This window comes from Lepidochelys kempii, chromosome 14, assembly GCF_965140285.1.
Source record: "Lepidochelys kempii isolate rLepKem1 chromosome 14, rLepKem1.hap1, whole genome shotgun sequence".
Classification (NCBI taxonomy): domain Eukaryota; kingdom Metazoa; phylum Chordata; order Testudines; family Cheloniidae; genus Lepidochelys; species Lepidochelys kempii.
The window spans coordinates 1,109,211-1,135,787 of record NC_136393.1 but is presented as its reverse complement, the minus strand read 5'-3'; the positions used below and the strand labels follow the sequence as shown (position 1 = coordinate 1,135,787).

Here is a 26,577-nt window from a genome sequence, read left to right as displayed (position 1 = left end):
TCTCCCCCCCTCCCCAGGAAGAAAGCTAGGCTTTACCATTGACAATGGAAAAATCCATAATGTGTCTCTAGGGCAAGGACAGGAAGTCGTGGCAGAAAATGCTCTGGATGTAGCTGCTATTGAAGGACACTGGGTCATTCTTCAGGTAGTAGAAGCACCATTGCATTGTTGGTTCTCTGGTGTACCTTTGTTGTTTCTATAGTAATCTAATAGTATTCAGAGCAGCCCATTATACATTCAGAAATTCTCAATGTCAGTGCAAAGAGTTCTACATAACGCACATGTTGTTCAAAATTCCTGCCTCTCCTCTCAAGGTGAACTCCACTTTCCTAAATACATTACCTCGCATTTGTCAGTATTGAATGCCTTTAGCTATCATGTTGTCCAACTTCCTGGTTGCTTAGATTCTGGAGTACATCACCTTTCTACCTCATCACCTGCCACCCAGCATGATTTGCTGCATCTGATCTTTAACTCCCATGGGCCAGCAGAAGCTAAGACTATCGTGGAGGTAGACAGTGCATTCAGGACCCAGGAGAATGGCTTAGTGCTGGGTGAAGCATGTACTGTATATCATTTAGTAAAGGACTTCTAATGTTTCAGTGAAGAACACTGTTGAATACACCATCACTTGGGAAGCTTTAAACCAAGGCTTGATTTCTTTCTAAAGAGGTGCTCTTCATCAGTGTTTCTCAACCAGGGGTATACATATCCCTGGGGATACTCAGAGGTCTTCCAGAGGTACATCTACTCATCTAGATATTTGTCTAGTTTTACAACAGGCTACACAAAAAGCCCTAGCAAAGTCAGTACAAACTAAAATTTCATATAGACAATGACTTGTGTATACTGTTCTGTGTACTGTATACTGAAATTAAGTACAATATTTATATTCCAGTTGATTTATTTTATAATTATATGGTAAAAAGGAGAAAATAAGCAATTTTTCAGTAATAGTGTGCTGTGACACTTGTATTTTTGTAAGGAAGTAGTTTTTAAGTAAGGTGAGACTTGGGCTACACTAGACAAATCAGATTCCTGAAATGGGAACAGTAGTCTGGAAAGGTTGAGAGCCACTGCTCTACATCAACCAGAAGTTGTGGCCTATGTTATGCGGGAGGACAGACTGGATGCTGCTAATGGTCTCTGCTGGCCTTCCAGTCTATTAATCCAAATGTTAAAAGATGCTGATGGGTACAAATCCTAGGACACTGACTACAGTGTTTGGTGGGCAGCTTCTACTGACCCGCATCAAATCTAAACAGGTGACTAAGTCACCAGAGGAAGCACGGGGCCTTGTCAGTGCATCACGTCCCAGTGAAACAACAGTGAACCACGTGGGCCGCTAGGCCTAAGAGGTGTAAAATAGCATCATTGGCTCCATCACAGCACTTCTCACCTAGCCCTGTGAGGGACTTCGGCTGTATGGGATTGAAATTTGGGAGCAAGAAGTGAAGTCAAATTGTGTCTGTTGCAGAATATCCACCTGGTTGCAAAGTGGCTGGGCACACTGGATAAGAAGGTTGAGAGGTACAGCATTGGCAGCCACCAGGATTACAGAGTGTTTATGAGTGCTGAACCTGCTGCCACGCCAGACGCTCATATTATTCCTCAAGGACTCTTGGAAAATGCCATTAAAATTACCAATGAGCCCCCGACTGGCATGCATGCTAACTTGCACAAAGCACTGGATCTCTTTACTCAGGTATTCAGATGACAGGGTTGATTATTTTTTTAAGCTGGTTGGGTTTGTTTTGTTGTTGTTGTATACTTTTTTCTGCAGTCACAGCAATTTATTAGCAGTTGTAAGGCTGCTCTCTTTTTTGGCTTTTCTCCCCAGGAGAGTGAGTGCAGCCTGCCTAGGAAACGGATTTCTTAGCATTTAGATTCATCGTTTACCCCTAAGTCATCTAGTCTGATCCCTCTTAGCTCTGTTCTTTTCAGTGTACTAATTCATACTGATGCCCTTCCTAAAGGCATTTTCACCACATTGGCGTTAATTACAGGGCTTTTTCAAAGTTTTTGTATGCTTTCTGCATTGTAGTGGAAAAGGTGCCCTTGTGATGTCCGGCTATTCCTATCAGTGTTCCCATAACATAAGATTTCACTAGGGACAGAGCAAATTTGTAATCCTTACAGGCCTGTTCAGCAATATTAAAATAAATAAATAAATAAATAAATGTGAACCTGCTAGTGATGGGGATGTTAAGAGGTGAGGTCATGCCAAGCCTGTCTGATTACAGAAGCACCCTACCGCAGCTGTGTGCTTTGACTGGCTGCGAGTTTCTCTTTGTAGGCTAATATCAACAGAGGCTAATATACCATAGTCTGTCATTGCAAGCGTCACTTCTTCTCTGCCTGTAAATAAAGGAAAATTCCAGCATGCCATGGTGTGCACCCTTAGAGTGTTCCACCGCCAGATCCAGGGACCCGCTCCAGGACTGCTAGAATCTTTCCAACGGGTGAAGCCTTTTAAGGGCCCTACTGCCCTTGGCCCTCAAAGACACAGGTATTAAGAGCAGGGAAGGGCCCTACTGCCCTTGGCCCTCAAAGACACAGGTACTAAGAGCAGGGAAGGGCCCTACTGCCCTTGGCCCTCAAAGACACAGGTACTAAGAGCAGGGAAGGGCCCTACTGCCCTTGGCCCTCAAAGACACAGGTACTAAGAGCAGGGAAGGGCCCTACTGCCCTTGGCCCTCAAAGACACAGGTACTAAGAGCAGGGAAGGGCCCTTTGCCACAGATGAGGTCTCAAATTTATTAACAGAGTGCAGCATTCTTGTTGAGTGTTTTTGGATTTTACAGGTGTTTCGCTTACTGGTGTTCTCCAAACCTATCTGAATTGGTTTCACACTACATGATACAGTGTAAGCTAGTACTTGCTAGCAGAGCTGAGGAATAACTAGGTAACTTGGACTTGCTTAGAAGAAAACATGGCAGGGTTTATACTTATGCTTTTTTCCTACATCTGAGCATTGTTGGGCCTGGTGCAAAATATGATTCTAGAACTTTACACTGAGCTTCTGAAATGAAGAATTGTAGGTCACCATGGTGTGCATAAGTATCACCGGTGACTTCAGAGACAATACAGATCATGCAGTTCTAGGAAGAAGCCTGATCAAGATACACCTCTACTGCCTGCTTCTGACGCACCACAGCTACCCTTTGACAGAGCCATGTGACCAGTAGCTGTAGTCGCAATTACTCTTATTGATACTTTGGGTTATTTTTAACTCAGGGGTAGAGTGCCAGAGTTTAAAACGAGCAGGCAGTTAGAATTAAGAGGTCATTTCTCATCAGATTATAAACACATCATAGTAAGGTATGTGGCCTAGGCCAGGCGTTTCCGTCTCACACGTTCTAATGTACTATGAGTAAATTCTGTGCAAGCAGCAATGAATGTTGCTGAGACTACACGTAAGCTATTGGGAACATGCTTAAGCTGAGACCCCTACATGCACTTTGTGGTAAAGAAGGTTCAGCTCCGTTTTTGCTGGCGAGTTGTGAGAAGTTGTTTTTTATATTCAGACACCCATTGGGGACATTTCCTCTTCTGCACACAAGCACCCTCTTTTCCTCTTTCTTCTGCTTTAGGATACTTTAGAGATGTGCACCAAAGAAATTGAATTCAAGTGCATCTTGTTTGCTCTCTGTTACTTTCATGCGGTGGTAGCTGAAAGGCGTAAGTTTGGTGCGCAGGGCTGGAATAGGTCTTATCCTTTCAACAATGGAGACCTGACTATATCCATCAACGTGCTGTATAATTACCTGGAGGCTAATGTCAAGGTTAGAACATGCTTGTTTAACATCAGCAAGTCAGAGTGATTCTTCCCAGGTTACAAAAAGCAGCACTACAGGGGAAAGGCAGGATGCTGCTGTTAGACCTCCCCTTCTTGGCCCCCTCCCAGCCTCCTTCCTGGGTGCGGGGAGTATTGTGGAAGCACAGGGCTCCAACAGCCTTTGGACTGAAGAAGGCTCTGCCGGGAGCTCCACAGGTTTGGGGGAGGATCCCTCTGCTGCCGCCCCACTACCGAACAGCAACTGGCTGATGCGTGAGCTGTGTGTCCCTGGGCTGGGGCATAGCAAAACCAGGGGAACTTTAAAGGCAAACTGCAACTCACCTTCAGTGAGTAGTGTGAGGCAGCCTTTGTCTGAAAACAGAGCTCTAACGTGGTCCTAAGCCTGCAGGTGCGGTGTGCTGGGTTGGCAGCAGGCTGTGAGCGAATCCAGCGAGGGGCCCTACGTGGGTGGAAGATGGACATTTAGCAAATCAGCTGAGGCAGCAGCAGGGTGTGCTCAGATTGTCCAGCCCTCTTGCCTTTCAGTGTTTTCATTTGAAATGTGAGAACATCCAGCTGGAAGGCAAAATCTCCCCCAGCAATGAAACCACAGGTCCCAAGCCAAGGGAGGAGCACGCTCCTTGCTCCAGGCCTTATGGAAGTGGCAAAAGCTTAATTAAATTCAGCAGGGATGAAAAGAGACATGATCCAGAGGAAAGACTCATCTGCCACTCTGGGGGCTGTCTTCATGCTGGGGAGGGGTGAAATCCCCCGTGATCACGGTCAAAAGGGTGATGGGCGCCATGCTGCTCTTCCCCCCTCCTACCCCCCGCCCCCATGTTGATGCTGAGCTGCTCACGTGTGATTGACTCCAAGGGCTTGCTCTTGCATGGTGAGGGCACACCAAAGCTAACTTGACATGTGACGCTTCCCGCTGCTGTCTGGGACTTTCAGAACATGCCTTTTATAGAAATCACTTTGCACTGACTCAGCATCTCGTCTAGGTTCCATGGGATGATCTTCGCTATCTCTTTGGTGAAATTATGTATGGGGGACACATCACAGATGACTGGGATCGCAGGTTGTGTAGAACTTACCTGTCAGAATACATCCGCGTGGAGATGCTGGAGGGAGAAATGACCTTGGCTCCAGGGTTTTTAGTTCCACCCAACTTGGATTACAAGGTGAGGAAAGGCTCTTCTCTTCTATGAGAGCTCCACAGTTCACTGCAGCTGTCAAAAGGCTGTGGCTCTCTTGGGGATGTATGTGAGATAAGAGCACCGCCTTACAGAACCTGGAAAGAACCCCACGAAGATGACATAAGGAGACACTGGGGGGAGTCCATGGAAACAGTAGAGTGATTCCCAGGGGGAGAGTGGCAGGACAAGAAAAAGCAGTTCAGTAATAAACCAGGACAAAGCTGAGGAAGGACATGAGTAAAATCTTCTTAGTGAGGGAGGGTAGTAGGTCTACAGCACCCTCACTGGGAAACTGTGAGATGGTTTAGATATTTTCTAGGTTGGAATACCAGAGAATCCTATTCCATGATGGAGTAGGGCCAGATGAGCCCAAAGGTCTTAAAAGCCTTGTCTAGGAATATGCATCTAGTCACTCAGTGTTTGCTATCTGCCCTGTTTTTTAGGGTTATCATGAATACATTGATGAGAACCTCCCCCCAGAGAGCCCATACCTTTATGGGCTCCACCCCAATGCTGAAATTGGCTTCCTCACTGTCACTTCTGAAAAGCTTTTCCGTACAGTTCTGGAAATGCAGCCCAAGGAGTCTGATGCTGGAGGAGGGACAGGTGTGTCCCGAGAGGAAAAGGTAGGAAACGTTTCTGTCCTTCGGTACTAACCAGGAATTAATCTGCTACGGCCACTGGTTTGTTCTTGAAGAAACAAACACACCAAATAAGAGGAGGCTCCATACTGTAATAGCCCCATTTCCCACCAGTGAAAGAACCTCAAACAGTCTCTTATGCACATTTGTGCCTCACTGCTCCTGATCAAACTCTCATTCCCAGCACTACCATGGACTAGCACAGCAACCGAACAGGGGCACTCCTGTTAGAGCTTTAGAGGGTTGCAGCCTCCTGCATTATTCTGTAGGGCAGGAGAGAGAGGAAATGGTTAATTTCTCTGGCTTCCTTTTTTCAAAGCGACATCTCCTCCTCCAGCTGCACTGGCTGGCAGCCACTTCCCATCGCCTCAAGTCCTGCACCCAGCTTTGCATGAGCCCTAAGGCACCTGGGAGCTGCTCACCCCCACCGCCAGGGGATAAAGAGACAGTGGGACCAAAGAATTTCCAAAGCACATTAGCCACCCTGCCCCTTGGATCCGGAGTTGTACTAGTGGGGTCCTGCAGGGATCAGTTCTGGGTCCAGTTCTGTTCAATATCTTCATCAATGATTTAGATAATGGCATAGAGAGTACACTTATAAAGTTTGCGGAAGATACCACGCTGGGAGGGGTTGCAAGTGCTTTGGAGGACAGGATTGACATTCAAAATGATCTAGACAAACTGGAGAAATGGTCTGAAGTGAATAGGATGAAATTCAATAAGGACAAATGCAAAGTACTCCACTTAGGAAGGAACAATCAGTTGCACACATACAAAATGTGAAAAGACTGCCTAAGAAGGAGTACTGCAGAAAGGGATCTGGGGTCATAGTGGATCACAAGCCAAATATGAGTCAACAGTTAACACTGTTGCAAAAAAAAAAAAAAAAAAAAAAGCAAACATCCTTCTGGGATGTATTAGCAGGAGTGTTGTAAGCAAGACACGAGAAGTAATTCTTTCATTCTGCTCCACGCTGATTAGGCCTCATCTGGAGTATTGTGTCCAGTTCTGGGTGCCACATTTCAGGAAAGATAGGGACAAATTGGACAAAGTCCAGAAAAGAGCAACAAAAATTATTAAAGGTTTACAAAATGTGACCTATGAGGGAAGACTGAAAAAACTGGGTTTGTTTACTCTGGAAAAGAGACAACTGGGGGGACATAACAGTTTTCAAGTATATAGAAGGTTGTTACAAGGAAGAGGGAGAAAAATTGTTAACCTCTCAGGATAAGACAAGAAGCAATGGGCTTAAATTGCAGCCAGGGCAGTTTAGGTTGGACATTAGGAAAACTTCCTGTCTGGCAGCACTGGAATAAATTGCTTATGGAGGATGTGGATTCCATCACTGGAGATTTTTTAACAGCTGGTTGGACAAACACCTGTCAGGGATGGTCTAGATAATACTTAGTCCTGCCTGGAGTGCAGGGGATGGGACTGGAAGACCTCTCAAGGTCCATTCCAACAGTTCTATGATTCTAGCACCGCGCCTGTAAAATAATTAACATTACTAGTGATGTGGGGAGTTTGCTCAGTTACTGTACTTTGAGATAGGTGGCAGAGAGTATTTATGGGCTGATTATGAGCAGGTGACATTTGTAACCATAAAAATGAAATGCAGGCAGCTGCTACAACTAATTTTCCCGAGAACACTCTGTCTTTAAAGCTACATTCCACTTCTTTGTTGAGCTCTGCTGATATCCCTTTGTCTGCCAGTAAACAGGTCTGTGACGTGTACAACCACACAAAGGATATAGTCACAGAGTGGGCTGTCTGCTAATCAGGCAGTGCGCATTGCAGCCATTCCCCTGGGTGAGCTGAAAGGCTTCTTGTGCTGGGTTCTTGCTGTACCATGCCGCTCGTTCTCGGAGTCATGGGAGCAGCACCAGCTTCGTTACAGGAGCCCCTTCAAGCCCTGATGGTTTTGAGAGCCGGCCTGTGCAGGGGCAAGTCCAGCGTTGCCCAGTTTGTGCTCTCTTGATTCTAAGACTCTGGTGGACTCTATGGGCCAAGTTCATTTGGACAATTTAATTCTAGGCTATTAAACATTAGTGAGCTTCTTTCAGGAGACTGAAAATGTTAAATCAATGGAAGAATGACATTTAACATGCTGTGTCAAAGCTCTTAATGGAATTTGTTCCCTTGCTAAAGATGTTTGATGGTGTTACATATTACAGGTCAAACAAGTCCTAGATGAAATCATGGACAAGCTACCCGAGCCATTTAATATGTTGGAAATCATGGCTAAAGCAGCAGAGAAGACCCCATATGTCGTGGTAGCCTTTCAGGAATGTGAAAGAATGAACATCTTGACAAATGAAATAAGACGCTCTTTGAAAGAATTAAATTTGGGGCTGAAGGTGTGTGACATTGATACTGTTTTACACCATGGTAGTAACTTAGGTAATGTTGTTTGGTTTTTTTTCAATATACCAGCCTTTACAAATGAAGTCAATGGAACTAAATGTTCAGTTCAGGTTTGGTACCAAGGTAATGTGAGCTGTTGGATTACTATGAGTCTCTCTTCTTCTGCCACTAACTACAGGGTCATTGTAAGGCAGCCAACACTCCTCTTTCCTTCATTTTGAAGCCTGCAGGTTTGTTGCAGCCTAAAACCTGAGTGAGTGTGTGCACATGCACAAAGGTATAAACACATACACCGAGGGAGACTGAGCTGGATTGCAGAGGGGATGATGGGGCAGTTGCTTCTGCTGATACAGCCTGTCTTACATGTGGCTTTACAATGCTGATCTAAGGACTATGTCCCAGTTGCCTAAAATGCTGGCTTGTTTTGAAAAAGGCTGCTCTGGGTCCCTGCAAATACGTATTGGGGGAGAAATCTCTAACAGGAATTTGAACTCCCTTGGACTTGCTGTAGAGCCCCAGGTGTAAGGGATGGGGCCCTCTCTGTTGGAGAAGACTAAAGACGAGCTGGGGAATGATGGAAAATGCCCTATTTTTCAAAAATAGGCACTGCTCCCTGTCAATAAACCAAGCTACAATGTTCACAACTCCAGAAACAGTTGCTGAGCCCCTTGTGACTGATGTGCAGTGTGCCTAGAGCTTTGCTCTCAAAGGGGGTTCCAACGCAATGAGTCAATTCTTGTTTAACTAAATCATGGTTCTTTTCCTTTCAAAGGGTGAGCTGACAATCACAACAGACATGGAGGAATTGTCTAATGCTCTCTACTATGATAATGTGCCTGAATTCTGGACAAACCGGGCCTACCCCTCCTTACTTGGCTTGGGAGCCTGGTATGCTGACCTACTGCTTCGGGTCCGGGTGAGTCCACTCACCTCCAGCCTCTCTTCATGGTACTTTGTGTACGGCTCTTTGTGGGCCAAAGATCTCTCTTCAGACTATTGCTCATGGAACAAATATTGTCGTCTGGCCAGGGCTGGGCATATGAAGATGCTCTGAATTGCTTGCAAGGATCTAAGTGTATGTACTAAAACCCTTCTCAGTAGCTCAGGAAATCTGAGCTTGCTTTTCAGGATCCTGGGATGCAGAGATCCCCAGGGCTTGAAAGCACAGTGCTGAACTAAGAAGGGCTAAGTGTACATAGGAGCCAGGGCTACATCTTCATCCTTCCGTGCTGAAGCTGAGGTTCTAAAGAGATGGCAAGCCCCTCTGGCCTCAACTTGTGCCTGGAATTCAGGGCTTTTGAAGAAGCAGGGAAGGTGGAGAGGGACTCTTTTCTCTTAAATACACAGTTAGTATTACAAACCAGGGTGGTAGGTGCCAAATAGTCAAGTCCAGTAAAGGGCAAGTACCCTAATTCTAAATCTGTAATCTTCATTGTAAATTTGCCCTGATTCTAGCATTTAATGCCCAGCCACTTAATGGAGCTGCATCAGTACAAACCCCAAAAGGTAGCTCTTGAAAGCTGCACTTTGGACCAACAAAGTTTTTGCTTACATGAAATGGCCATGAGCTTTTCTGGTGCAAAGCACAACCTTCTTCACCTGCACTTGAGGTATGCAGTAGTAGCAATGGCTGCAACTGATGCAAAGCCTCACTGAAGACAAAGCCTTCATTTTTCCAAAGAGTCTCAGCTTGGTCCCCTCTCCCTGGTGACTACCATGTCCACCTGCAGCATCGCAGACCCAAGAGGGGCTCTGCTGAGATAGGGTTATTCTTTGGAGACCTACTCCAGGTGTTTGTCTGCCACATGCGATTACTTTCACAACTTGTCCCTCCTGAAGTCACAATCCGCTGAAGACTGGGGGCCTAAATCAAAGAGGGGCTGTAAAGACAGTTCTCCCAAAATGGATTACAGGAGTAAATGGAGGCACAAGTCTCATGTATCATGCCAGTTCAAGAGATGCACCACAGCCTGTGAACTTGGCTTTAAACTGCTGCTGCTTTATTTTTCAGGAACTAGAGGCCTGGACGACTGACTTTGCACTACCCACAACAGTGTGGCTGGCAGGCTTCTTTAATCCCCAGTCTTTCCTCACAGCTATCATGCAGTCTATGGCCAGAAAGAATGAATGGCCACTTGACAAGATGTGTCTTTCAGTGGAAGTGACCAAGAAAAACCGAGAGGATATGACGGCTCCACCCCGAGAAGGCTCCTATGTGCATGGGTTGTTCATGGAAGGTACAGGACCAGGCTCAATCCTGAATAATTAGCCCAGCAAATGCTATGCAATCTGGATTTGTACAGTTTTTGCTCCTCAGAACCACTTTTGAACATTGAATGTTAATCTCCAGCACTCTGCTACCATGTACTAATTTTCTTCACATCTCAGCCTTTGCTGTCCTGCCCTGCAGTAAGTGATCCAGGCCTTTCCCCCTCGCTCCTGAATTGGCTTGGTTTGAGGCAGCAGTTTGTCTGATGAAGCAGTTTCTAGCAGGGTTTATACTGTGCTGTCCCTGTACTTTTCTGCTGCGATAATAATTACACCCCACCTATGATCTTTACTCAAGAGCTTCTACTTCACCTGACAATGTGCTATCTCAGTGCTGCAGAATGACATGATTTTTCCTGTAGCTTAATGCCCAGTGTGTCCCGGCTAAACTTTAAGGTAAACAGGTTTCAGAGTAGCAGCCGTGTTAGTCTGTATCCGCAAAAAGAAAAGGAGGACTTGTGGCACCTTAGAGACTAACACATTTATTTGAGCATAAGCTTTCGTGAGCTATCTCCCCCCTGTATGCATCTAATGAAGTGAGCTGTAGCTCACAAAAGCTTACGCTCAAATAAATTTGTTAGTCTCTAAGGTGCCAAAAGTCCTCCTCTTCTTTTTACAGATAGATAGTTACCTGCTTATGCACTCATTACTGTACTAAGTAGCAATTAGTCTTCCCTGAGCAGTAGTCAAGGAATAACTGATGCTTGCCACCACAGCAGGAGCATAGTGTGAACTATAGTCAGCTCATTTATATTGCAATAAACAGCATCCATTAACAGAGCAGCCAGGTTCAGTTTGGGTAGCAGCTGCCTTTATTGTGCATCATTGTCAGAAACATGCCAGCAGAGGGCAGCCCTCATTAACAGACAAACAGTGACCGTAAGTATTTATTTATTTTGGAAATTAATACAGCAACACTTGAACCTCAGAGCAGGACAGTTGATGTTACTTGGGTCACAGTTACATTATTTATATATGACTGGACCCAGGAAGTCTAGGTGAGAATGTCTCAGCTTTAGTTTGAGGTCCCTTACAGCTAATAAACACAGAGGGATGAGGCCAGTGGCAGGATCACTGTACTGTCAAGCTTAGGTCCATGCCCAGCAGACTACATGGGAGAGTTTCCGTATTTATCATTCTTCCCCAAGCTGTGCAGTCCCCCCTAACACGGACACTAGAGTGGGGGAGAAAGGACAGACTTGACCATTGTGGTTAGAGATCTTATCCCTAGTAATATTGTTAGTCACTCTGAAATGCCAATTACATGCCAGGGGGGACTAAGCCCAGGCTACTTCAATACTGCCCTTTGGTCCTCCAGCTGACCCTTAACCATGCTTCTAGGACAACTCTTCCCCCACCCCACCCCACAGATACAACAAATAGAACACCTTCTGACTGAGCCATAACATTGCAGGTGCTCGGTGGGACATTCCTAGTGGTGTCATCACAGATGCTCGGCTGAAGGAGTTAACGCCCTCAATGCCCGTCATCTTCATCAGAGCCATCCCTGTGGACCGTATGGACACCAAGAACATCTACGAGTGCCCTGTCTACAAGACACGCATGCGAGGCCCCACCTATGTCTGGACCTTCAATTTGAAGACAAAGGAGAAGTCAGCTAAGTGGATTCTTGCTGCTGTTGCTTTGCTCTTACAGGCTTAAACTTTTACTGCCTAAACAAAGCACTTGTTCCACATGCCAAAGTAGTACCCAGCTCAACACTAATCCCATTAGTCAGAAACACCACCCAACTTTTTGTCTGCCCCAAAGTATTTTAACAAAGTGACAATAAAAAGACAGGTTTCAGAGTAGTGGCCGTGTTAGTCTGTATTCGCAAAAAGAAAAGGCACCTTAGAGACTAACCAATTTATTTGAGCATAAGCTTTCGTGAGCTACAGCCCACTTCATCGGATGCACGCAGTGGAAAGACAGTAAAGCATGAGATGATGCTGTTAGTGCCTGGGTGGATAAAACAACTGGCCAACTGTGGATTGGTGTCACGCTACACATCAGAGCATGCCAGTATGGGGTTACAATAAAGCACTAAGGGCTTGTCTACACTGGCAAGTTTTGTCCCCAAAATCTGCCTTTTGGCAACAAAACAGCAAGAGCATACACACTACAATTGGCCTTTTGTCACAAAAAACTTCCACCCCTATGAGAGACTTTTGTCTTTTCCCCCTCCCTTTATTGTCGACAAAGAGCCAGCGTAGACACTGGTGATTGTTTTGTCGACCGAACTGGCTTCTGCCAGTATCCCACAATGCCCGCCCTGATCGCTCTGTTGCCCTGCAGGCATGTGCCCCTCCCCTTTCAAAGCTCCGGGAAGTATCTGTGCGCTGCTTCCTTTGGGGAACAAACGGAGAGCAAATCATCAGAATGCTCCTGTTCTACCCTGCACTAGGGACACAGCAGCAGGCAGACTGCTGTGCGGCTTTGCCATTCCTCAGCACAGAGAGCTCACAGAGTTACTCATGATGCTACTCTTGGCTGCAGGAGCACTCAGCTCTTCCTTCCCACAACACTGCACTGTGGGATACATACCCACAGTGCATTGCTCACCCTGTCAATGATGATTGTGTCCCACATGTGGGACATGATCTGTCGACAGAGGGAGCAAGTGTGAACACCCTTTGGCGATTTTTGTTGTGTCAACGTAAGTTTTATCAACAAAACTTGGTAGTGTAGACACGCCCTACATGCCAGCACCGAAAAGAAGGAAGACAAAGTAAAGGCCTTGTCTACACTGCCACTTTACAGCACTGAAACTTTCTCACTCATGGGGTGTGAAAAAAACATGCCCCTGAGCACTGTAAAGTGGCAGTGTAGACAGTGCCCCAGCACGGGGAGCTACGCCTCTCGTGGAGGGTGTTTTTTACAGTGCTCCCAGCACTGGTGCCGTGACTACACAGCCCCGTTAAAGCGTGGCCATCTGGATTCCTCAGAACTCAGTGCCTGTTCAGGTCTCTGTTTTGCATGAGTGCTCCCCTGTGGGCAGGGCCCTACTGGGCCATGAGCTGTAGTTCCAGTCCCTTCCCCAAAGAGCTTCTAAAGTAAATAGACCAGACAAAAGGGGAAGGAGAAACAGAGACAGGAAGAGAGCCCAGATACGGTCACTGTCCAGTGCCTTAGCTACTGCTCTACACAGCCTCCGTGCTATCCTGTACTTCCCAACAGTGGAAAGGTGCACACAGGTCACCCTGATCAACTGTTAAGCATCTGCTATTAAGCCTTCCAGCACCTGCACCAAAGGGCTGCATAAAGAATACACTCTGGCCATGCTCCCTGTTTACTACCCATTTTGCTAGCTGGGTGGGAAGTCAGTCAGGAAGCACATGTCCTTCTGTTTCTAGGATGTGATGGCTATCTGTCCCTGTGCTCCCAGAAGTGAAGTTGTGTCAGACAAGACCACACACTACAGCCTCCCTTTGAAATACAGCCAGAGTTGTTTTTAGACAAGACTCGTAAGAAATGACACAGAAGAAAGGTGACAAATGGTGCTCTTCAAAGCACTAGGAGTGGCAAGCGGTTTGTATTCTCAGGCCAGTCACCAGTGGATAGGAGGCCCCTAATTGCTGGTACTGTCTGCAGGGACTATAAAAGCTAACTCCCCTTTTACCCCTGAGGGAACCACTGTGGCAGAAGCAGAAGCAAGCTCCCATGGTGTAGCTGTTTGGAGCATATAGGATTTTGGTTTGCCTTCATGCCACTGCCATTGCCTCCAGAACCCTACTGCAACTGTTACTAGCCTGGCCAGGCAGCCAGGGAACCTCTGCTCAGCACTGACAGTTAGGGGCTGACCACCCAGAAGAACCCAACTGCTCTCTCCCTTTCGTATGGAGTAGTTTCCTATTTCACATCTGCTAGCAGCGCTCAACTGCCTGAAGACAAAATGATAAAACCCCAGCGCTTTAATATCTTCTATTTCAAGTATCAACACTGACTTTAGCCAAGAGAGGAGAGCTGTGAAGGAATGCTTATGGCAATAGGCAACTGCCAGGCTGCTTGTGGTCCAGGGCTGACCTGGCCATTTATGAGGCCTTAGTAGTGCTGGTTCTTTAATCCCTGGATACAGAGGAAGTTTAGAACCAGTTACCCTGATGTGGCAGGCACTTACCCACAGCAACCAGAACCTGAGAGTTGAGTGAAGGTAAAGGACCAGAAAACACATGCACATGCTCCAACACTAAGGCTCTTGGGAATGAAAATTGGTGAAAGTTAAAGTCTGAGTTGGCATTTTCACCAAGTCTAGGGGATTAACTGGGGCGAGTCCAATGCCACAGGAGGAAAGACAGCAAATGACCTTGTGTCAGCCAACATTCATGTGATAAAGGCATTTTAGAGGAGACCTCAACCTTACAAAGCAAAAGCCAGAGGTTATGCTGACTTTAATCCCAACTCAGGCAGGAGATCAAAGAGCGGCTGATTTTCCCACAATGTCTCCCATTGGCTGGCCAGGGTAAAATCTAGGCCTGACCCTAGGCTGAGTCCCCACTGCAAGAGATGCATTTCAGAAGAGAAAGTCTTATCAATGCATGGGGATAACTTGGACTCCTCCCTCCCCGTTCCTGAAAAGGAACCTTAGTTACTGCTAGACTACAACATGCATTGGAGACATAACCCACTCAAATGGAAATTGAATATAGGCCCTCAGGAAAGAGCTTCACACTGCACTGAAAACCTTCCCCATGCAAGGGAAGCATTGGGCTGATTCTTCCTCCTTATAAAGGACAGGGCTGCATTAATAAGTGCAATCAACTCAGTATTGTTTCCTGCAGCTTTAGTTCTTCCTGGAGCAAAACAACTTCAGACTCACCCAGAGGAGGATCCTTTCTCCTTTCAAAAGAAGTTCTTAATCAGAGGCGTTACCAGCTTCACCCACAGCTTTACGTAGCGGGTTGGCTGTTCAAATGTAGACAATGACACGACACCTGACTTGAGATAAAGCTGCTCCTGCTCCTACAAGACAAAATCCCGAAAGCCAGTTTCAGCATCGCTCCCTCACATCATCCACCACCCTAGCCAAATTTGGTGCATCTACAGTCACAGCTTTTGCCTGGCCAGAGGGGCATGTCACCCTTCTCTCACAGGTCTGAACACACATCAGGGACAAAGAACCCAGCCTGCTCCTCCATGTGATGTACATTGTAGACAAGTAGCCCAGCCACTGAGCTGTAAGCACGGGGAATGTCACACGGCACCTGTCCCTGAGGTGTGCCTATTGCAGCAGCATTCTGAGGCTTGACAGCTGCATTCTGAAGAGCCACATTCACATCTTATTCTGGAGAAACGTTCTCAGAACCCGAACATTTGAACTCAACAAAGGGCCCAAGGTGGGTGGCTTTGTGGGATCAAGCCGTACAGCTATTCCTAATTACTTAACTAAACTACAGTTATAGGAATAACACAAGTCAAACCCCTAGCTGTAATTGCCTGAAAAGGAAACCTGACGTTAATCTCAAGAGACTGGTTTGCAGAACTCATCCTAGACACAGCTTCAGTGTTGTGTTTTCAAATGAATATGCAGTCATGATTTCAATTAAATTACCAGAAATGCGTAAGTGCCTTTAAAGTATAAACAATACGACTGGAAGAGGAAGTGAACCATCTCTGTTACAATAGACATTTCACATAGCACATGAAAAGCAGTGGTTTGATCAAAGGCAGAAGTGGCTCTTTCTGCAAAACTAGCAAGGTTTCTGGTTTTACTCTACTTGCAAACAAGAACCAGGACGTTTGTCAGATGTAGCAAAATACCTCAATTTCTACTCCACAGATTACAGAAATCTTTCCCTGTGATGGAGCCCATAAGCACTCTGAATTTTGACACATCAGGAAAGGAACCACAAATTATGGGAAATAAACACAAAGGGCTGAACGTAAAAGATTCCGGCAGTAATGAGCCTGTTTTTAGAAACGAAGAGTGTTGCAAATCCCACTAAAAACCCTCCGTTAGAGGCAAGGTGCCAATCACTTAATACCAATAGTCTAGTTTCAGTTCAGTTATTTGTACTGAGACTCAAAACTTGTAACAAAATATTATTTACTTTGGTTCACTCACTGCAGCAGCCAGAATTTTTGCCTGGAGCTGGAGTGGAGCCAGAGCACAGCTCCAAAGCCCTGATTACAATACAGGTGTTGAGTGGTTATTAAAATGTATCCCCAATTTCCTTCAGACTAGAGTAATCTGCACTGGAAGCATGTCAAACCATACAATTTATAGGACTGCGGTAATGAAAGGACTGGGTAGTTGTACTGAGTTCCACAGCAGCCCCCATCCTACTGGTACCCAAAGGTCAGTCATTTGAGGAGTGTACATTTTTCAGGCATTTTCATCACCAGCCCCTGTACTAACAGGAGAATATTTGTCTAATTTGTTATTTGACAATCAGCAGCAAAGGAAACAAACTAAAAGTGACAAAGGTTCCAAATAAAAACAGAACGAAGCCTGCTGCTTTTCCCCCATTGCAGGGGTGTCAGAACCGGGAGCGATCCCATGCTGCAGGAGAGTAAAAAAGGCAGGTCAGGACCAGCACAGCCACTTGTAGGGAAGAGAAGGGACTCAGACACCGCATCAAAATCTGTAATATAGTACTATGCAGCCCCAGGGATTGTGCTTTTTCTGTTAGCCCTACGTACAGACAGGACTACAAGATCTTAGTTACCGTATGTGAGACACATGATTTATCTCCCATAATGCAATTAACTGGGCCTCCCCACATCACACCAGGGCAGATGATAGAGAAATGATTCACACTGGACAGGAGTTTCACAAATTAAGAACAGTATGGGCCAGATCACAATATTTGTTTCTCTTAAAGCTTGGAATTGGCAAAATCTCAGCTTTAGTTTAACAAAAATAAAGTTTCTACCCTCTTGGTTGTGAAGAAAAGCATGAAAACATGAACCTTAAAGGCTCAAAGAAGAGAAGGCAAAGATATTTTAAATACAGTTTAGGTTCTCATGTTTTTTTAATGCTGGGGTTCACAATACTGGAAGGACCAAACCCCTCAATTGTTCATAGATCTGGAAATGAAGTCTTCATTGAGAGCTTTGCATATAGTTCACAAAACAGCACAATGTCTACAACACTTATTCCAACCAACCAGTACAATGGAAGGAGGAAGTGAGACACTGATTCCTTAAAGGCTCTGTTAGATTTCATCTCGGCACAGTACGGTCTCCACACAAAGATCACAAACAGCAGTGAAACAGGTGGTCAAATTCCAGGTCATTTCTAGTATAGTGGGGATATTCAGCCATATGCACTTAGCTAAAATGCTTTGTTGGGTCACTGCAGTCATCACTCACAGCTTTACACAATCCCTTCATTACAAAAATATTTCCATGGATTTTTCTCATTACAGATAAAAACAAATAGAGGCCAAATAAAGTGAAACATTCATGTGACTCTTCCAGTAAGACACAGAGAACCCTGCTGGATTAGATATGAGGCTGACTCAGTGGGCCAAATTCAGCTCTGGGGTAAGAGATGCAATTCCCATCAATTTTTATGGAGGCTGAACCTTCTTATGCCAGGCCTGAGTTTTATCCAGTATGAGTTTTGCAAAGCTTCAAATGAAACATATGCACTGATCCAATTTGCTTCACTGCTGAACACTTTGGTATCACAGGAATTATTCAGGGTGATGCCAATTTCAGGACTAGATTGAAAAGCAGGACAGTTGGAGAAAACAATTTAATAGAGAAGACAAGAAGATACCAAACAACCCAAGCTGCCCACCCCTTTACAGCCACTATGACAAGGGGAGACTATACGCTAAGCTGGAACACTGATCTTTAAACCACTGAAAAAGAGCATATGGTCAGGATTAAAAACAGGACCACACTTCTTCCTGGGAGGAGGACAGAAATTCTCTTACTGTTAAGGAGATGCTGAGTGCAGATCCCCTTCCCTTCTCCCACCCCCAAATCCTGTGAAAAAGGAAGTCATCAGAAGGCAGCCAGGGTGGGGTTTATATAAATATTTACATGGGATTAGACACACTTTTGGTTGCAAGTAGATTGATAAAAGCAATTAAGATCCAAAGCACTTTACAGGTGAAAGGTCAGCAACTCAGGGAACCTGAATTCCATTTCTGCAAGCTCAGATGCCCAAACCATGGAGGAAAGGCATGAATGTGCAGCGTATATATATATATGAGAATAAGGAGCTTTACTCTGAATGGCTCATCTATGTTTGGTTAGCCTCCAGGGCCCAATTCAGCTGTCCACTCTCATTATGGCCTCTAATTCCCAGAACTGGGCACTTGTAGCTAACAGCTCACCAATAGACACTTAACTGACAGTTCCTCAAGTTCTCCTATGCTAGAGAAGGTTTGAAATTATAGTAGTTAAAGATTTTAACGCAATCACCTCACCAACACTCCGCCACCCTATGAAAACTCCTCACATTTGCCACCAACCTGATGGAGCTGCTGCTGCAGGTCACGATTTTCTGTCACTATTGCAACCTGAGCTTCCAGGTCCCGATGAACCGACCTGTACCCAAAATTAGGAGAGCCAATCAGAGTCAGGCAGGGCAGACTGCTTCCTGCCAGGTACAGCCAGAGGCCTGCAGGAAAAGAGTAGGAAAGGAAATATGGCAGACAAAAGAAGTGACCATGGTAGCCTCCAACACTTGCTCTTATTTAATGTTTTTCATTTATTTTGAAATGCTTTGTTAGATTTACAGGAATGGCAAGTGGTAATGACACAAAGCAAGCTCTCAGGAAACAGAGATGCTTCCTTATAAACAGCTTAGCATGCCTTGTGGAGCCCGGCACAGCCCTGTAGAGCCCTCTGCTACACCTGGCTCTGGCTCTCTACACTTGTGACTTTGTGTGCTCTGAGGGACAAAGTGGCTTTGGCACCCTGGGGTGGAGCTCATCAGTGACACTCCCAAGGGTAACCACTGACATTTTTAAAGCCTAATGAACTGTACACAGCAGCTCTAACAGTGAAGACTCCAAACATAACCCCAAATGGCTAGTATCCAGTAAAGAAAGGCCACACAGGAAATACCTTGGAGAAATGTGTCTGCAGCATTCTCCTCAGTGACTGGAAAGAGAGTTCTTGATCCCCTGGGCCCTGGAGATCTGCACAGCAATCCTGACTCAGTTTCCATTTCCCCCCCACAACACCGACAAATATTCTGGAAACATGGCTATTTCAATGCTCCCCTAGAGAGACCACATCTGCACAGCAACATGCAACCCCCAAGTCTGTCCATCAACTAAACAGTTATCCTTAATGCTGCCCCTCCCACCTTCTAACAGATCTGCCCTCTTGAAACAGAGGACTATGCAGCATTGCACGAATGCTGTGATATTCTGCGCTATGGGCTGTTCCTCCCTGCGTGGAGCCACAGGCCCACTCCACTGGCAGCAACAGGACTAAGTGCCATTCTGGACCTCACCCCTGTGTTATTTTTACATCTCAGTTTCTCCTTACTACAGGTGGGAGTGAGCAGCTCCCTTATCACATCTCTCAATTGCAGATAGCTTGTGAGTGCAAGGGAAACTGGCTCAGTGCACTACTATCTAAAGGTAACATCGTGCACTATTACAGGTTTCAGAGTAGCAGCCGTGTTAGTCTGTATTCGCAAAAAGAACAGGAGTACTTGTGGCACCTTAGAGACTAACCAATTTATTTGAGCATGAGCTTTCGTGTGACATGCATCCGATGAAGTGAGCTGTAGCTCACGAAAGCTCATGCTCAAATAAATTGGTTAGTCTCTAAGGTGCCACAAGTACTCCTTTTCTTTTATCGTGCACTATGGTAACCAGCTCACTGGTGTCAGATGTTATGAAAGGGTTTGAACAACATTCCTCCAATTTCTCTAAGTCTTTGTGTTTCTTTAAGTAACCAGCAGGCACCCTGGCAAAGAATACCCTCATCTTTAGCAAGAACACTTTTACCTCTCAGACTTTTCCCTGGGTGTTGTGGTTGGGAAGTTCTGTAACTTTTTCATTTGAGTTCTCCACAAACTTTGAATGGAATCGGTGCGCGTGTGCAGAAAGCCTTGCCTTTTCTCTGCAGCTTATAATGGCTTTCAGACCTTCTCCACCCAGCAAGGAAAAAACCATACCATAGCGGGGCACAAGCTCAATTCCCCCCCCCCCCCTCGGAGGTTACCTCTAAAAACCTCTTGGACTGAGAGCTGGTAAGTTACATTACCCAGTCCTGAGGGCAGAGTCTGCAAGAGATGGCATCATGAAGACTCTGAACAATGGCATTGGCTGGCTCTGTCTAGTGAATTCCAACAAGATTGTTACCAATAGGGCAGATACAAATGATCATACCCACTCGTTCCCTTGATCACCACCAGAGGGTAAATTCAAACTGCTCCTATTTATAGCACAGCACAATCCAATTTCCTGGGACTCCCAGCTCCCAAACAAAGATACTGAAGAGCTCCTCTTCATTCTTCCAACTCTAGTCACAAGAGAAACACACCCTAAAGCCCCAGGGAAACCCACCCCCTGCCAGATATAAATGGAATTAGGGTCTGGTGTCATGCAACCAGGAAAGCAGTTCACAAGCCCAGGACTGGTAGCTGAAGTGCCCCGAGAGAGTCTCAGGCACATCACAGCATTTGTAAGATGGAGGGCGGAAGAACACCCAGAGGTGCTAGTAAGCTATGGCTGAAGGAAGCCTGAAAGGCCACTTGCTGGACAGAAGCTGAATTAAGGGAGTTGCATGTGCCCGCTTAGTGGAGAGCAAGCAAGTCCTGGGCGTGTCCCTAACAACAGATGCATTTTCCCAGCCCACAAGTCACACAAAGAACACAGCAGAGAAGCTATAGCTTAAAAACCACCTAGTCCCTGAATAGACGCAGGTTTCCTAATTCAGACCAAGAGCACTTCCAAGAATGCCTTGAGTAAGAGGCTGCCGATTCACCGCCTGTTCCTGTAACATACTCCCCACCCCCACAGCACCACAAAGCCAGCAGCCTCCCCCATGCCACTTTCAGTTACACCTTCCAGTTCAAGAATGGCAGCTGCCCATACCACAGCCCAATGAGAGGCTTCTCCCCATGCCTACCACACCCACTGGGCCCAGTAGGAATTTCTGGACACTGTCCACACAGGGAGCCCCTGAAATCCACAAAGAAACACATGAACTATGCAGAGATTCAGCGCTTCCCACAATCATTTTTGATTTACTAGAGCAGATTCCCAGATAGGGCTAGTCTGATAACAGCAGATAACGGATCTAGAGCTGGGGTTGGGGCAAGAAAGTGATGTCAGGAACCCACCTGCCAAGCTGGGGTAGTGACTAAGGGGAGAATATAGTCACCTCCCTCTCTCATGTAGCCAAGGGAGGGAACCCTGCAGCCCTTGTTGTGGCCTTGGCTTTGTGACTGTGCCAGGAGGAGTTTGCTCACACAATGACTCACTTTTCCAGGAGGGGAAAGGCAGAGTTTCCCAATCCTCATTCAGTGGCAATAAAGCATCTTCATCTGGGTCCCAAAGGACACCTACCTGGCACCCGATCTCCTGACACTGGAGCAGGAGACAACAGCTCCTCATCTCACCAGGTCAGGAACTGCCACCACTGTGTGTTTGCTCTCAGACACGGGCCATGGAATCATAGAATAGAATATCAGGGTTGGAAGGGACCTCAGGAGATCATCTAGTCCAACCCCCTGCTCAAAGCAGGACCAATCCCCAATTTTTGCCCCAGATCCCTAAATGGCCCCCTCAAGGATTGAACTCACAACCCTGGGTTTAGCAGGCCAATGCTCAAAATCTCCTTAGGTACAAAACTGACATTTTCCATGCACACTGGCGCTGCAACTGTGCAAGATGTAAGTGCACTTAGCCTTACTCAGGACAAGTTCAACCACAACAGCAGTGGGAAAGCTTGTGCAGCATTGTCTGTATGGACACCAAGTGTTTAACCAGGGCTTGCATGGCCAAAACACGGTAGCATAGAAGAGCCAGGTCCTATGAGAGATTAAAGGGTGCCTTCCTCTGAAGGCTGACAAAGGAAGCAAGATGCACAGCTGCTGCTGAGAAGCAGAGAGAATTGGGGTTGATCCCACACCCTGTTCCAAGACCCAAACTCTGTGCTTGATTATTTCAAACTCTGTCTCGAGGTCCCCTCCTTCTTCCCGCCTTTCAGCCCATTTGCAGTCCTGAGCATCATTCTGCTGCCGGGGGTCACAGAAGAACAAGTCAGGTGAATCACACGTCAGCCAAAGGGCAAACTATACCAGAAATGGGGACTGCAGACGGGCCCTCTAGCACTCAGAAGGGAAAACAAGATCTAAATGGCTGACACACCACATTTCTTCAGGTTTACATCCTCCCCAGCACTGGTCCTGCTGAAGCTCAGTAAGACTCCTTTGCTCCTGCACATATGATAACATAACAAATCGACCTCTAAGGTGCATGGAAAGGCTTTGGCTTTTCTCTAAAAAGACAAATCCCATGTGGTAAAGAACTGCTCCCCAGGAACATTGGAAAAGCAATGCACTCCTTCCTAGCTCACTCTATGTCTGCCCTGGGGAATCCCACTTGCAGACTTACATTGTCCAGCAGCATGAGTATTCTATAGACACCTGAGCATGTAATTCCTGGAAACCAAAACACCCACCACTTCCCAGGCAAGCAGGCTCAGGTTCTTCCGAACGGATGCATCTGCTCTAGGCCCATCTGTAAGCATTCTCCCGTACAGGTATTACAAGCAATGTAAGCTGTGGCATAGGTATTGCATACACAGGTTAGAGGACATGCTGGTAAAAAGGTCTGCAGCTGTCTTCACTAATGCTCCCACCACTGATAGCACAGATGTGGAAAAACACACATTTGTTAGTCAAGGGAAGGCCTTAGTCAGCAGCTTCCTCTTCCACCACCTCTGAACCCTCTTCCCAGCAGCCCTGCAGGAACCAGGGTAGATAGTGCCATTCCCGCAATCATTAACAGCCAGTGTCTTCAGACAGGCAGACATTCTCCAAAAACACTGGCTCAAGGGACTAGCTGCACCGTTCCTCTGTTCTAATTGGATTTATGCTGCAGATGATTAGCAGGCCCCTCAGCAGAGTGCAAAGCTGACTCTGGAAATAAACATTAACACCAGATGAGATCTTGCATGCAGTGACCCTGTAGTTGTCTCGAGGGGAGGGTGTCCCACCACATGACCTGGCAAAACTGCCAGCTTTACTTGAGGAGAACTGGAATAGCAGCGGGTGCTGTGCATTGGGGTTGACGGCCATCAGCAGAGCTCAGTGAAACCAAGGACTTGAATAGCAGGGATATCAAAGATTTCCTGTGTGACCGTGGCTTAATCTCTCTGGGGCTATATTTCCCATGTGCAAGACGGGTATAATGTTTTCCTACAGCACAGGGATGCTTCAAGGATAAGTCATGAATATTTGTGAGAAGGTCAGATGCTATGGGATAGAGCTGTATAACAACCTAGAGAGACAGAAAAGCTGTTTGCAAAGTGGTGAGCTCAACTCCACACACAGCAGTCCTACGTACGAAAGCACACAACAATTAAACAGACTTCCTACCAACACTCAACTATGAAAACTATTCATGAATCACAAAATTTACAACTACATATGTATAACTACTTGGAGAGCAGGTAAGTGTGGGTCTCATTGCTCTGGCAGGAGACTACAGAGGAACTGAAGTGGGGAATTTATGCCCCAGTCTGAGCAGTGTTGGACTCGGTAGTTGCGGGCATGGCCAATTCCCCCAACTACTGCTCACAAACTACTGTGGCCACATGGGTTGGCACATGACTCCTCGTGGGGGCCCTCTGGAAGCATTCTCTCAGGGACTTCCTTTAAGTGGTCACATATGTATTTGCCTACTCATCTCTACATATTCTGCCATGCTGTTCTCTGTGTGCTGAACTCTCTTGTACAACAGAGGGAAATGCTCCTATATACCTCCAGCCCTCCGTTAGGTTTGTAAAGATGGTCAGGGACGCATCCCCTAGATACCCCAGAACATTGGAGTCACTGCTGGGTCACTGTGGCTCCTGTTTACACTGAAGATCCTGCCAATTTCCTGCACTCCAATCCCTTTCACATCCTTACAACAGGACTAGGACCTGGTCCTGCTTTGAGCAGGGGGTTGGACTAGATGACCTCCTAAGGTCCCTTCCAACCCTGATATTCTATGATTCTATGACTAATTGCATCACTTCCTGTTCTGTAAATGGGTTAGATCAATGCAACAGGAAACTGAGAAACTATGAATCAGAACTGCTACCACTATCATGAACAGAACCAGATGCCTCTTCTCCCCCACCAAGTGTAGTCTGAACCACTCTCTTCCCCCCCACCCACATGTCTGTGAGAGGTAAAGTAATTTTGTAATTTAATACAGTGCATGATTTCCCTACACTATGATTCCTCTACCCTAAACTTCTATGAAGAGGCCAGCTCAGAGATGCGGGGAGCTCAGTCCATCCTTGACTTCTACTCAAAGTGCCAATAATTAAGAACTGTTAAATAATAATTGCTTCTAGTCACTACTGACTTGGGACTGGGCTGGACCTGAACCAGAATCCTAGAGATGAGGGACCAATTTCCATCTTCAGTCCCCTGAACCATCCAGATTTATGCATCTTTTGGACCTAGTATGTTTGACAGGGATATATGGCTTAGAACTGGACGAAGCACCCACCCAGCCTCTCACTGGCCTGATGCTCTGTATCTATGCTAACCTTTAATCTCTCTACAGAAGGCCTCCTAAGGACAGGCTGTCTCACCTTTAGCGTGGAAAGTCCATCCGTTCCTGTAGTACTCCCGCAGTTGGACCCTGTCTTGCTGGCCAAGGCAGCACACCTCACTGTAAAACTGATGCTCAATGTAAACATAGGCAGCAGGAATGGCACCTGCCACCCCTTTGGCACCAAAGAACCCATTCACCTCCGGTGAGGCCAGCAAAATCTGATACTCTGCTCTGGTGCTCAGAATGAGATCCATGTAGGCTTGCGTGAGGTTGAAGTAACCAGTGGTGAGGTGTATTCTGGCACCTCGCTCTGCCTCTGTCAGCAACGTCTCTGTGACTATCTCGTCTATTTGAATCCCAAAGGGTTTCATTTGAATTAGTGGATAAATCCAGGTGTCCGGTTCTGTTTTTTGGTCCCCTCCTGCATCAGGGTTTTGCTGGGGCAATAACGGATCTCCTTCTGATCTCCTCCCATGAAAAGTCTGCGTGTGGAGTTCTTGTCGTGTCCTGGCAGCGTTGATCACTTCCATTACTCTCCTATTTGCCACTTCACAATATGTCGTCTTGTCTCCTGAGTGAAAACAAGGAATGACTAACAGAAAATATAGAGCTGTGACACTCAGGCTGAGGCTCGCGAGCTGCCAGTGGCTCTTTAATGGGTCTCCTGCGGTTCTTTGCAGCCCATGATACGAAATCACGGTGTGATTTCATTATTAACCAATCAAAGTTATTAACCAATCAGGAGGCTTTTACTATGTTATTAACCAATTGTAATTGATAAAATAATAATGTTTGGTCAGTCACTTTGCTGTGAGAATAATATATGTAATATAAAATCTAACTAGTTCCCTGGCATAATGTTTAAATATGACTACATGGCTCTACGGTAAATGAAGTAATGAATTCACACTCCTGTGGCTCTTTTGGATAATGTTGTTTTCTAGTTTGGCTCCTGAACCACTGAGGTCTGAGTATCACTGATACAGAGCTATGTAGTAGGGAAACTACATGCAGAAGGACCACAGTGGAAGCAACCCAAAGAGACCATCGCCATGGAGACTGCATGCTGCCTCTCCAAGACAGAAATGTGGACATTAGCACAGCTAGGGCAGCACACGACAGAGGGAGAAGTAGTCAGCCTTCATAGAAGGAAGGCCTGAACATGGGCAGCAGCTTCATGCTCAGTGGGAAATGAAAAGGCTACGAGCAGGGCTGGGGCAGAATGGTTGTCCTTGAAAGCTATGCACCACAGCTGTCCTCTGAAGAGGACTGGGATGTTCCAAAGGCAACCCTATATTTGCACAGTCTATCTATTTGCATAGGTAGTTTAGTGGGGGACCTTCTGGAAAAAAACCTCAGGAATCAAGTGCCACCAGAATTTCCAGATGGGGATTTTAGGCAAATGCCAGAGGGAACTAAGAGCCACTCATTTACTTTTGTACAAAAGGTTCTCTGTCGCCTACAAGCTGCAGACACTAGCTCCATCTGGCCCCACAGGACAGTACTCAATTGATGCCACCCTATTCTGCTCAGGTTCTTACACCGCACCCCACACTGTGGTATTTGAGTGCCAGTAAAGTGCTGTTTACCAGGAGTGCAGTGCAGGATCCTGTTTGTGCCAGATATAGACC

At 46.2% G+C, this 26,577-nt stretch overlaps 2 protein-coding genes across 9 annotated transcripts in view; one reads left to right on the top strand and one right to left on the bottom strand.

Moving 5' to 3' along the window:
• Window positions 1-12,405, top strand: part of DNAH17 (dynein axonemal heavy chain 17) — a 103,649-nt gene extending 91,244 nt beyond the window's left edge. Inside the window, exons 73-81 of the mRNA XM_073310983.1 lie at window positions 18-145; window positions 1,478-1,705; window positions 3,594-3,785; window positions 4,783-4,962; window positions 5,421-5,603; window positions 7,793-7,975; window positions 8,755-8,898; window positions 9,994-10,219; window positions 11,665-12,405. Coding sequence (XP_073167084.1) covers window positions 18-145; window positions 1,478-1,705; window positions 3,594-3,785; window positions 4,783-4,962; window positions 5,421-5,603; window positions 7,793-7,975; window positions 8,755-8,898; window positions 9,994-10,219; window positions 11,665-11,912 — 1,712 coding nt within the window. The 3' untranslated portion in view covers window positions 11,913-12,405. The remainder of the gene's footprint in view (window positions 1-17; window positions 146-1,477; window positions 1,706-3,593; window positions 3,786-4,782; window positions 4,963-5,420; window positions 5,604-7,792; window positions 7,976-8,754; window positions 8,899-9,993; window positions 10,220-11,664) is intronic.
• Window positions 1-26,577, bottom strand: part of PGS1 (phosphatidylglycerophosphate synthase 1) — a 94,711-nt gene that overhangs the window by 52,299 nt on the left and 15,835 nt on the right. For 3 of the 8 annotated variants that reach the window (XM_073310975.1, XM_073310974.2, XM_073310972.2), the window contains exons 7-9: window positions 24,984-25,517; window positions 18,677-18,825; window positions 15,067-15,209 (exon numbers count right to left, since the gene is read on the bottom strand). In XM_073310975.1, coding sequence (XP_073167076.1) covers window positions 15,090-15,209; window positions 18,677-18,825; window positions 24,984-25,517 — 803 coding nt within the window. In that variant the 3' untranslated portion in view covers window positions 15,067-15,089. Of the gene's footprint in view, window positions 1-11,044; window positions 15,210-18,676; window positions 18,826-24,983; window positions 25,518-26,577 lie in introns of those variants that run through there. The other 5 variants (XM_073310973.2, XM_073310971.2, XM_073310980.1 and 2 more) reach the window with 5 other exon arrangements.